The sequence below is a fragment of the Canis lupus genome, chromosome 16, assembly GCF_011100685.1.
Source record: "Canis lupus familiaris isolate Mischka breed German Shepherd chromosome 16, alternate assembly UU_Cfam_GSD_1.0, whole genome shotgun sequence".
In the NCBI taxonomy this organism is placed as follows: domain Eukaryota; kingdom Metazoa; phylum Chordata; class Mammalia; order Carnivora; family Canidae; genus Canis; species Canis lupus.
In genome coordinates, this window is record NC_049237.1 from 48,384,743 (window position 1) to 48,397,314 (window position 12,572).

The 12,572-nt window shown below is 47.3% G+C and overlaps 1 protein-coding gene and 1 long non-coding RNA gene across 7 annotated transcripts in view; one reads left to right on the top strand and one right to left on the bottom strand.

Moving 5' to 3' along the window:
- Positions 1-615: 615 nt before the first annotated feature.
- Positions 616-12,572, bottom strand: part of LOC119874670 (teneurin transmembrane protein 3) — a 601,805-nt gene continuing 589,848 nt past the window's right edge. For all 6 annotated transcript variants that reach the window (XM_038560464.1, XM_038560463.1, XM_038560462.1 and 3 more), the window contains 4 exons: positions 11,817-12,113; positions 7,133-8,744; positions 4,056-4,186; positions 616-1,453 (listed from right to left, as the gene is read on the bottom strand). In XM_038560464.1, the coding sequence (XP_038416392.1) occupies positions 698-1,453; positions 4,056-4,186; positions 7,133-8,744; positions 11,817-12,113 (2,796 nt within the window). In that variant the 3' untranslated portion in view covers positions 616-697. The remainder of the gene's footprint in view (positions 1,454-4,055; positions 4,187-7,132; positions 8,745-11,816; positions 12,114-12,572) is intronic.
- Positions 2,107-9,440, top strand: LOC119874671. Its single transcript, XR_005371657.1, has 3 exons — positions 2,107-2,395; positions 5,054-5,296; positions 8,997-9,440. It is a non-coding gene; the product is annotated as an uncharacterized LOC119874671 (long non-coding RNA).

Sequence of the window (12,572 nt, forward strand, 5' to 3'; positions counted from 1 at the left end):
TTGTATTTATTTCAATAGCAGTACCATTCTCCTGGAAGGCTCTTCTGTGTCGGAGAGTCCCATTCGGATTGTGCTACAGGAACATCCGAGCAAAGGTGTGTGGTTCAGGCTCAAGAGACACGCAGGCCTGCGGTGCACCTGCTGTGGCCGCCGCCGCGCGTGCGCACTGGGTGGGAGGGGGGCCCGCGGTGCACCTGCTGTGGCTGCCACCGCGCGTGCGCACTGAGTGGGAGGGGGGGCCCGCGGTGCACCTGCTGTGGCTGCCACCGCGCGTGCGCACTGAGTGAGAGGGGCCCGCGGTGCACCTGCTGTGGCTGCCACCGCGCGTGCGCAGAGTGGGCGGGGCCCGCGGTGCACCTGCTGTGGCCGCCGTCGCACATGCGCACTGGGCGGCGGGGGGCCCCCCCCCGCAGTGCACCTGTTGCGGCCACCGCCGCGCGTGCGCACTGGGTGGGAGGGGGCCGTGGTACACCTGCTGCGGCCACCGCCGCGCGTGCGCACTGGGCAGAGGGGCCCGCGGTGCACCTGCTGCGGCCGCCTCCGCGCGTGCGCACTGGGGGGAGGGGGCCGCGGTGCACCTGCTGTAGCCGCCGCCGCGCGTGCGCACTGGGCGGGGGTGGGGGTGGGCCGCGGTGCACCTGTGGGTCGGTCGGTCGGTCCGTGCGTCCGTGGCAGCCGGCCCCGCGTGGGTGGGGGGTTACCTCTTGCCGATCTCGCTTTGTCGGAGGAACTGGATGTTGTTGGCGCTGTCGGCCAGCTCGGGGTACTGCTCCACCGAGAGTACGTAGTACCCGTCGTAGCCCTGCACCTTGCCCGCGCTCAGCAGCTGCCGCTTCTCGCCCTCCGTCCAGAGGCGCGCGCCCTCCTCGCCGTCGCGCACGCGCTGCTGCTCGCGCGCCCAGGCCCGGGCGAGCGCGCGCTGCCTCGCCTGCTCCAGGATGCGCGCCTTCTCCTCGTCCAGAGTCATGCCGTAGCGCACGTGCAGCGCCAGCGCGCCGAACTGCATCTCCACGTCGGCGAACCTGCGCGTCCTGCCGTTGACCACCGTGGTGGACTGCGACACCGTCACGTTGATGCCGTTCTCCAGGGCCTTGCGGCCGCTCGTCAGCCGCAGCGTGCCCAGGTCGCTCTCGGGCGTGGTGGTCTTGATGAAGTAGTGCGTGTCCTTGCCCTCGATGGTGAAGTGCAGGTTCTCCAGGTAGAAGGCGCTGTTGAGCACGGCCGCCACCTTGATGCAGTCCTCGTTGGCGATGTTGAGCACGTTGGTCTGCACGCGGCCCCGGCTCACGGCCAGCATGACGCCCTTGCCGATCAGCGACTTGACGGTGGCGAACCACAGCCACGAGGGCGCGCCGCCGCCCCGGCGCCGGCTCACCTGCACCTCCGCCATCCGGCCCAGGGACAGGAAGGCCTGGGCCTGCCTCGCCACTTGCTGCTGGACGCCGAAGATGGGCTGCAGGAGGGAACGGGGGGGGGGGGGGGGGTTAGAGACCAGCTGTAGCTCGGGGGCGCCCGGGTCGCCGGGGTCGAGCCCGGCTTCCTGGCGCGGGCCCAGGCCTCACGACAATCAAAAAATAAATAAATAAATAAATAAATAAATAAATAAATAAATAAATAAATAAAAAAAAGTGGGGTGAGGGGGTGCGGAGGCCCCCAGGCATTTATTACACCCTCATTGGGGGCAGCCCGGGTGGCCCAGAGGCTTAGCGCCGCCTGCAGCCCGGGGGTGACCCTCCAGACCCGGGATCGAGTCCCGCATCGGGCTCCCTGCACGGAGCCTGCTTCTACCTCTGCCTGTGGCTCTGCCTCTGTCTCTCTCTGGGTCTCTCAATAAATAAATGAAATCTGAAAAACACAAAACGCTCAGCCGGTTCTTTAGGGATGAAGAGGCTTGTTAGACTCTGGTACAGGAACACACTCAAAGGTCCCCTCCCCTCAAGTAGGTCCAGATGAGTTTTGAAACCGAAAAAGAGGGGACTCCCCTCGTGTATTATTATTTTTAAAAGATTTTATTTATTCATGAGAGACTCAGGCAGAGGGAGAAGCAGGCTCCATGCAGGGAGCCCGATGTGGGACTCGATCCCGGGACCCCGGGGTCACGCCCTGGGCTGCAGGCAGGCGCTCAACTACTGAGCCGCCTGGGTGCCCCCGCCCCCCAACATGTATTCCTTAAGAGCCTTTTAGTTTCTGATGTGGGCAAAATATGGTTTTAGTTCTCTTTTAATTTCTAGATGCCCCATTCCCACACCCGTCCCACTCGGGGGTTCTCAGGGCCTCGGTCCCCATGGGAGCCCGAGGAGGAAGCCGCCAACACCAGCAAGGGTCTGGAAGGCTGCAGCGCCGGGACCACTGTGTCCCACATCACATGCTGGGAAACTCGTGTGCCCCGGTTTAGGTAAGCCCTGTTCCCTGTCCTGGAGGACACAGCTGGCAACCGAGTTTCGCCCGTGTGACTGCAGAAGTGGAGTGAACGGTGGGACAGGCTGGAGGGGAGTATTGATCACTGTAGGAAAACAAAGGCTTTTTTCGTAGACTTGGGGACAGTGGACCATCTACGCTGGCAAGTGTCTTACACTGGGGGCATCTGGGGCAGCCCTGGTGGCTCAGTGGGTTAGCACCTGCCTTCAGCCCAGGACATGATCCTGGAGACCCGGGATCGAATCCTGCATCTCTGCCTCTCTCACTCTCTCTCTCATGAATAAATAAAATCTTTAAAAAAAAATTGGGGGCATCTGAACTCAGCCATTCCGTATGCCGCCAGATGTTTGGCCGGTGTTTCCCAAAAAACATCTGTTTCATCTGCGGCAGTGAAAGAAACATTTGTTTCTCTGTGCTTGGGGCAGCCTCGACGTCTCTGCCTGAGATTCTCCAAGCTGTCCTTATGCTGCGCCTCTCTTGACGGAGAGCTTGGACCGTATTTACGAGGCTGCCTAGGAAAAAAGCTGGCGAGTGCATTTGTACAGTAAGACTTAAGTGTTCCCAGACATGTTGGAAAGTCATGCACGATTAGGACGTCCCTGTCCAAATGCATTAGGGAACTTCAGTGTGTCTGCATGGCACTTTATCAGCGTAGATATATCTGCAAATTAGAAATGGCTCCCAGATCTGGGAAACTTGATGGGTTTTGCTTCTTCAATGTAAAGGTGACATCTTGAAGAAACAATTGTTTTATGTTAGTATGAAACATGTACCAGAAAACAGAGGTGCTGGCATTGACTATCCTGTGTGTGTGTTAGCCATGATTGCCTTTTCTCTTTGTATTCACTGAAATTATAGGGAATTGCTCAAGTGGGGGGGGGGGGGGAATTAATCTTTCTAAGAAACTCTGCACTCTCTTCTTATCATTATGGGGTAACCCAATTTCTTGATCTTTAATTATTCTTGCTTTAAGCTAGAAATTCTAGTGTTTTGTTGTACATTCCTTTCTGATCTCTGAATGGTGGGAATTAAAAGGGCCATTTTCTGAAATGGCAGCTTTGACTTTGCAATTTTCCATTCTTTTATTTCTCAGAACAATTATAGGCCTCCTGAAATGTTATTTTCGGGAAAATTCTATAAACACCTAGTTGCAGATGGAGCTTTATCAGAGGACATTGTATTTTTGTTTTCAATCTGTTCCCATGAAACACTGTTCATGTTTTAAAGAAGTTGAACTTTGTGGCATTGTTTGTGGGCTGCTAATTTGTAACAGGAATCCCCTGCCCTCCTGTTTATTGTATTTTTTTGCCTTAAGGTCCCAAGTGCTATAAATGTACTTTCATGGGGGTTCTCTGTAGAAATCTTGCACTCAAAAATGAGCTCCCTCATTTTATTACTTTCTGATAATGTCTTTTTATGTTTTTATTAGCATCACTAAAAACAGATTTAAGCCTGTTTAACAGGCCCCTGGTTTGCTGAGCAGAAATGTGATGTTTTTTCTACCCTGAAAGAGTAAAAAAGAAAAAAAAAATTAACTGTCTTTGGTGCAGCTTTCACAAGGGCAGTTTGATTAAATGGGTAAATAAGACACAGAGAAGCCATCTATCACCTTTTCCTAGTTTTGCTTTGTTTCTTACCGGTACATCATCCCACTGCTGACTCTTCACAAGTTCGTAAGAAGGCTCGGTTAAATCAAATTTGGGAACAGGGAATCCAGGAATAGCATTGTGCAGATGGAAGCCAAATGTCACCAGCCAGCTGTTAACATCTAGGAGAAGAATGTTCAAAATGAAAGGTGTTAGAGTCATTCCGTGCTTTCATAAATTTAAATTCTTACCTTTAGAAAACCCAAAATTCACAAATAATAACCTGAAGAGGAGCACATGTTTGCCTTCATTCTACAATTCAGAACCCACTCTCTGTTTTCAGACTTGAAGACCCACTGGCCTCAATAATACAACTATGGCAAAAGCTACAGAAAACACAGTCCGATAGATCCTCACCGAGACTAGATAAACTGTCACACATGGAAGTCGCATCCTGTGCTAGTGATAAGTGATACAAAAGAGTAATAACAATGCACGGCGGCATGAAAGAGCCAAAGTTGAGGAAAACAAAGGGAATTGGTAGTAAAGACTGGTCTTAAATAGAAGTTGTGTGTTATTAGCTTTCAAAAGCGATTGCCCAAGGATATGCAGCTTCCACAACCCATTTTCTATAAATAAAAACCCTAAATTGAGAGAATTAAAATCAACAGTTGATTCTTAATCAAAGATGAATGCTGAAAGCTGGCAGAGCTGGCCAAGGGCACAGAAGTTCTGATTACCATCAGCTAGGACTTCAAAGGCTCGCTGTGCACAGGTGGAGACGAACTTTTGGGGGAGAGAACCTGGAAACCTTTAAAATGGTATTTTAAAATATTGCCATGTGACTCCAAAAGCCATTAAGCTCAGAATAAGGCTTTTATTCTATTCTGGAGGTTATAATGTTACAGAACTACTCAGCAGGCTTGCAGCTTTATGAGTACAGTTGGGTGTAGATTATTTTATATATTAAGCACATTGCTGGAAAATTTGAAATTGCATTTCACCTAATATATTTTATGCTGTTCCATCTCTCTTTTGATGTTTTTCAGAAAGTGCTGCTATGGCATTCCCTGCAGTCTATGTTGCTAGGAGAGGATGGATTCAGAAGCTGTGGGCTTTCCCGCCTTTCGAGCAGCCCCTGTCAACACCTCCTAAATAACCAGTGGTAAACTGCTTGTCAAAATGATGGAGAGCCGCTTGCTTCCTGTTTCCTTCTCAAGGGCACAAACTCTCACCTCATCACCAGGCTAGCAGGTCCTTTGTCCAGGCATCGTATGGCTACAGAACTAGTGGTATTTGCCCTCTTTTAACAGGAGGGATGGTGGTGGTGGTGGGGATGGTGGTAGAGAGAAATCTCAAGTTCACCATGTAGAATAGAGAGTGGTTGTTTTTTTTTTTTTGGGGGGGGGTGTGTGTGCATGTGTATTAGAGTGTATATAAGATGACAGGTGGTCTTATGTTTTGGAGAAAATTCTCCTTAGTGTCAGGGACAAAGGTTTTCCTATGAACAATAGCTGTGTAACAGTAAAAAAAAAAAAAAGAAAGTCACAGGGTCTTAAGTACTGAAAAGTATTGCCAGAATATGAGACTGAGATGCCAGTGTCTGCTGAGAAACCTGAAGGAGAACACCATGAAGGTGTTGCTGAACAAAGATTGTGAAAGAAGGGAGTTTCAGCTGGTTCACGTGGAGGAGAGCTAGGACAAGCTTTTGGCAGTCTGGGAAAGCAGGAAGCAGATGTGAAATGAATAGGGGGCAGCGTTTTGAGAGGTGTACCAAGAACTGGGAAAACAGGCATCTCAGGAGGCCTCAAATATTGAGCAAGAGAAGAGACAGCCTGAAGAAGCATCATTTCACAAGCCAAAACAAAACAGAAAACCCCAAACCAAACCAAGAAAAAAAAAAAAAAAGAAAGAAAACAGGGAAAGACCCTTCTTCCAGGAAACAGAAATGGGTAGAGAGGTTAATTACGGTGGCATAACTCAGGAATGGAAGGTGGAAGCAGAAAGATTCAGAATCCACGCAGTGGAGGATGAGTGGAGAAGTCAGGAACTAAAGGAACTAGAGCAGTGCTTGCAAAGACCTTGTCACTCTCTTCCTGGTGGCTTTGTGGTGGCAGATGTGGGATGAGCTGTTTCAATTAGATCATGCACTAAACTCGGAAAGATCTTACTACCCCGTACTGACAGAAAAATTAGTGTGTCTATTAGTAGCGCTGCCATGCAGGAGCTGCACCAAATAGCACAAAGACAGTAGTGCAAAGAGGACTAGGATCCACTGGCTAAGCAAGTGTTGGGAGAAACTGTTCCTTTATTGTCCTGATGGTGGTGGAGAGAGCTAAACATCCCAGGAACGAGATGTTTACACAGCCCTCTGCTGTGTTTCCCGATTCCTCCACTAGACCTTCACACATGTATAAAAGAAAAACCATCATTACACATTTGTAAGGTAGCTACTAATTAAAGCAGAATTGCATGTATTTTATTTTATGCCATTAGGGAGGCATTATTCTCCTATTTCATTGTTAAGGGAACAGATTAAAAAAAAATTATGTGACTTATCTATAAAGCCACACAACTTACAGGAGAGGGGTTGGGACTGGAACTCCAATTTGGGGACTCCCAAGTTCATCCTGTTTTCCACACCCCCTGCCCCCAATGTCACCTCCATTCCATAAGTGACTGGTTTCCATGTCATTTCAGAAAATTGTGGCCTTGGGCATTGGAGACAGAAAAGGAAGTAACAAACTATGCCTCAGTCTCCCTTTCTGATTTCTCTATGGTTCCATAGAGGGAAAAAAACACATTTAAAAGGTTAGGCATTTGGGCAGCCCAGGTGGCTCAGCGGTTTAGTGCCACCTTCAGCCCAGGGCATGCTCCTGGAGACCCAGGATCGAGTCCCATGTCAGGCTCCCTGCATGGAGCCTGCTTCTCCCTCTGCCTGTGTCTCTGGCTCTCTCTCTCTGTGTCTCTCATGAACATATAAATAAAATCTTAAAAAAAAATAAAAGGTTAGGCATTTGATTTTGCAAGAGTGAAGTGTCAGGCTAAAGAAAGCAACTCCAGTCATTTTGTGTATTCATATAAGGATTAAAGTAATTCGGTACTTGAAAAGGAAAAAAACTGCTTACCTGTGATGTAATCTTTCACGTCATGGATTTTGCTTGCAGGGTTGTTATTCCTAAACATATAGAGGTTAAAAGGAGCTGGGTCCTTCCCAATTCTTTTCCAGATTTCTATGTCAGGCGTTGTCCATCGTCCTGCCAAAATATCATAATCTCTTTCTCCAAAGTGGATTAATTTTGTGAGTGGGTCATATAAGCCACCATGAAATCCAATTACCAGTTGAAAGTCAATATTGGAGTCAAAATAGATTTCACCATATGCAGTATACTGAATCTGCTTTAGCATAAGCCCATTGCTACTGAAAACAGCCAATGGCGTCCCTGTGTTATCTGACGCAATGTAGAATTCATCCCCGCTGCTGATTTCCATGGCAAAAAGATGTCCTTGGAGATCATAATAGAGAGAAGTAATTTCTGAACTGGAATGGTTGTAGACATGAGTAATCCTCGTGGGGTAAGTTAAGTCAGCATAAAAGAACTGCAGGTGCTGCCCCAGACTGGTTTTGCTAGACACGCGCCTCCCCAGGCCATCGTAACGATAAATCACCGTCCAGCCACTGCCTTTACTATAAACTCGAGTGAGAAGGCCCTTGGAGCTGTACTCAAAGATCTCTGTGCCTCTTTGACGCAGGAACCCATCTTCATCCAACCGATACTGAACATCCCCGAGGCGGGTGATCCTGTCTCGCAGGTCATAGCGAAGAGGTGTCAGGCGTGCGCTGTTACTTGGGTTCAGTAAGTGGAGGTTTCCATTCAGGTCGTAGTTGTAACGCCACATGATCTTTTCATTTAGATAAACTGTTTGGAGCTGTCCATCAACATCATATTCGTAAGCATATTTGGTAGTGTTGGCAAAGGGCCCTATTTTAATTTCTCTTTTGGTTACCCGACCCATGTTATCATATTGAATTGTAATCCAGTACATGAGGGACCTGAATATCTCATACTGAATTTCCTTGATGCGGCCATGAGCATCAAAGTGCTTTGTGTAAGTCATTACAGCTGTGGAAATGATCTGGTTAATGTCGTAATATATAACTCCAAATTTTCCAAACTGCTCAACTTTGCCAGAAATGTCATCAAACTGATAGAGATCAATGGGCAGTGGAGTTTCATTGATGACACCCTGCATGCTGGTCACTCGAAAGCTGTTGTCATAGCTATAGTCAAATCTCGCATTTACCATCCCATCTTCACTAAAGCGGAAAATCTGTCTGTCAATCAGGGGGCCAATTTGCCTGTATCTAATGGTGCAAATAAAACCATCACTCTGGAGGTTTACGGTCTTGAGGACTCCTGCCGTTTCATCATAGGTAAAACTGACTCTTGTGCTATCATATAAAATTTCTGAGAGCCTGGTCTGCCTTCTGTACTTGAATAAGACCCTCCGACTTGTACCCAAGAAGGCCGTTTGCAGAAGCAGCCCTTCCTCATTGTAGTCCGTGATGATCGAGGCGTTGCTTTCTGGGGGGTTGTAGATGTTGCGGTAGTAGCCAATGGACCGGATGGTCTGCATGGTGTGGCGAGCCACGCTGGGCATGGTGATGGCAGACAGCCGGTCCCACATGTCATATTCGAAGATGTACTGCCTCTGGCTGTGAAGCAGGAGAACCATGGACTGCAAAGAGAGAACATACTGTTATTCAATATTTGTGGACGGGGGAAGCAAAAGCAGATTCGGTGACCACCAATACACAAACATTTCGCTTGAGAAAATGATTTTCATTTTAATTGAGTTATCCTTGACCTTACATGTTGTTAACGATTCCCTGCCTAATTTGCTTGGATGCTTAATTGTGAGGGGTTCTGCAATTAGTGGCTCAAGATTCATAATGTGCCACTTGTCATGATTGTACCATTCTTTTTCTAGGCATTCACAGCCAAGCAGCAGATTGTCGATGGATTTGGATAAGTCACAATACAGGCACGAGCAAAGCTGCTTTAAAGACAATATTTCAAGGAGAAAGCAGCATATGGGAAATGCAATCCTATCCATAATTAGCAATTATTTAGTAAGGTGGCTTTTCCCCCTCATTTGATTGAAGAGCCACTCAAATCATGTTTTAATTTCCAGTGCATTTGGGGGAGGAGCAAAACGTTCAAAATATTACTTTATGAAGAGACATAAAATTAGTCAAAAATGGATAATGTGTATATAAAGCATCAACGTCAACAAACACTGCTAAATCACACGGTGAACGTGAACGAGAGCCGTAAAAAGGCGCTTGATAGGGATATGGATCCAGATACGTTTTTTTGTTTGTTTGTTTGCAAATTCTTACCTGTCAGTAAGTGGGATGACAATAAAATCTACATTCTGAAATTTCCTTTCGTAAGTACCAAATCTCATTTGTGTCTCGGCTGCTGTTTAAGAATGGTTTCTGGGCTACCTTCTACTTTGGTGCTAAATTACAAATATATACCTTGAAACGAGCTCTGCTTATTTTGCAAGTAACTGCAGAGAGACACAAGGCAATCATTTATTAGGCCAGCAGGAGAGAAGCCCAACCCTGAGGCTCAACAGTGAACGGTAAAGCTCAGTGGTAATACAGAGCATGGGCAACTGAGTCCCTCCTTTGAGGAAGCTTCCCCCAAACCCTGTTAGACCAAATGCAACGATGGCAGATCCAGGAGGATGCATGTGTTAGGAACCCTCCCGGGACTTCTGCTTTGCTTTTCCCACAGAAACACACAATCCCTTGTCCAAGGCTTGTTCCCTTTCTCTTCATTGTCCACCATCTTTGAAAGCAGTTTGCGTGACAGGCTTCTGTAGAGTTTCCTCTGTTGGTGTATGTAGGGGCAGCCTTTGTCTGTTGGCTGTAGAGTAGACATCTTGAGAACTGTTCCTAATAGTTAAAACTGTGCCAAGGAAGGCTGGATTACTGCTGAGTTCATAGGAGTTAGGCCTTAGTTGTGTAGTCATTTAAAATCACATCCGATGGTGGTTAGTAAAATATCACTTGTGCTGCTTTAAGTACTGGCTTAGTGTGCCTATCCTAGCACTAGGAAATGGTCTGGGTGGATTTTAGGGATTTGGGAGAGATGATCCCCACTGATACATGAATGTGATCTCAGTTACTGCTGGTGTCTTTTCGTGACAGTGGCTCTTATCAATACTCTTTGTCCCCTTTTAAACATTTTTTCCCATGACCTTACGATCACTACTATCAATTTTTAGGGTCTGGGTATTTCTGTTACACTTCTCTGTAATGTACTTGATTTAAATTGGGAAAAGTGCTCTAGGATGAAGTAGGGATCCACTCCGCTGTCTTGTGGTTTGTTAAGCTGGCAGGTGAAGTGTTTTTCCAGGCATGAGAACTCGCTCCCAGGAAGGTATGTGTGTAGAGGGGCTTACTCTGGGGTCTCTCAACAAATCACTGGTTGGGTAACTGTCGAGTGTGATGATTAGCGTGGAGGGAAACTGTCATCTCATGGGCTAGTCCACTGTCTCAATGGTGAATCTCTTCGAAGGAGAGCAGATAAAGAGTTTGCAAGAGAAAAGACTGGCAAGCAGGGTCCTGGCTGGAAGCATTCCAGAGCTGGGAGGCATCCATGGTGAGCTCTGAACCTGACACTGGTTCTCCGGAAGGGTGGTCCGTGTCTAGCCTGTCTAGAAGTAGACGAGATGACTCCCAGGCAGTGGGGTCAGGCTTAGACTGAGGAGTTGGACAGAGCACCTCTAGTGGAAAGCAAGACCGTGGGAGGGGAGCACAACAACAGTGCAGACTTGGGTTTGGGATGACGGGCTCCCCTGCCTAATAATGCACATAAGGCTGGAGACAACAGCCGTAGAGTTGAGTTTGTGACTTAGGCTGGTGTGTGCCTGGTGGTGGCATGCCCTGAGGTGTGACAACCACTGTAACTCAAAACAGAGCCACTTCTTAGTGCTAACATTTGTCTCAAAGGCAAACAAAACATTTTACGAATATGCTCTTTGGTGGATTCTGTTTTCTAAGAAGGGAATTGCAGGGCAGTAGCCCATTCCGTATCCTTTTTCTTTTGCTTTCATCCCCCTGGACCACAGCCACTGCCTCAAATCTCTGAGTGTGACTTAGCACTTTGCACATGGGTAACTTTAAGTCTTTTTTGGGTCTCGTGCCAAGTGCTTAAGGACGGGGGAAAGCCTAAGCGAGCATGCTTATACGTTTTATATGCAGAAGAAAGGAGAGATGCCTCCGAGTACCTGAAATGTGACTTTCTTAAGAAAAAAATAGCCTCTTTTGGTTAATAATGTATAAATAGGATCTACGTGCTTTTTATGGTTATGTTGAAGCTCTGCCAGCAACAACACAAAAGTGACAGCTTCAACTGTGCTAACGTAAGGCTCTTTCTTAAATGAAAGAGCCAGCACGGAGATTATTTACAAATGACTTACATGCTCAAGGTCTAATTTGTGGATGTTGTCGATGTATGGACTTGGCAGGTGGACAGTGTTCTTGCTTGTTTGTTTGCGGCATAAATCACTCAAAAGGGTCTTAGGTAGTAGAACTTAACTAAGGGAAAACTACTCTTACTAATGCAGAAATTCATCACTGCCGTTCCGATGTGACTTCCATATTGATACTTAGAATAATAAATGGAGCTCTTTCACAGGACCCCGTTTTTTCTCCCCCCACCGCAGGGCTCTGGGCGACTGCTAAAAAATCCGAATCATCGCTTCCCTCCTCTGACTCTTACTGTGCAGGCATACCTTTTCTAGGTAGGTGTAGCTCCACGTTTTACCATCAGCAAAGACCCGAGACACGATCCTCCCCTGGCCATCATAATCGACTTTCTCGCTAGTGGTTCCCCGTTGGACGCTGGCAATCTGACCGGTGGACGAATAGGTGACATTGACTGCCATCAGCTTGCTGCTCGGCAGCCAGAGAGTCGGGTGCCCTGACGTGTCGTAGGCGATCCTCAGTAGAAATTTACGGTGGTCGTCATAGATCTTTTCTGTCTTTGTTGTTCGATCAAAGTCAACCGAAAGGAGGTTTCTGCCATTAACCTGTTACAACACAAACAGGATGATAACATAAATCATGCTATTCCAACGCTAGTCCCTTATTACTCTTCAGAGTCCCCACTATTGTTTAAACACCATTTATGATGATTGATTCCCTTTGTCAGTAAATTAATTTAGCAACTTCTTGGGTACAAGTGCAAGGCAGTAGATTAACAGCCCCTTTAAAAGGTTTCATTAAGCAGAAAGACAGCCTGGCATTTGTTCAAAACCTTTTCAATTAAATGTTGTAAACTTAAGCAAGTGATAAGAAAAATACCAAAACGTATTCGCTTTAAAGTCTGTTCAGAAGATGTGAAGGCAGTAAACATGACAATGTCTGGAAATTACTCAAAGCCTCTCCCTCCAGAAGACATGGGAAAATAGCTGTTTTGTAGAATCACCGCGGCTACATGAAATAAAAGTGGCTAAGTGTGACTCCGGCCCTTTGAAGAACGGTGAAGG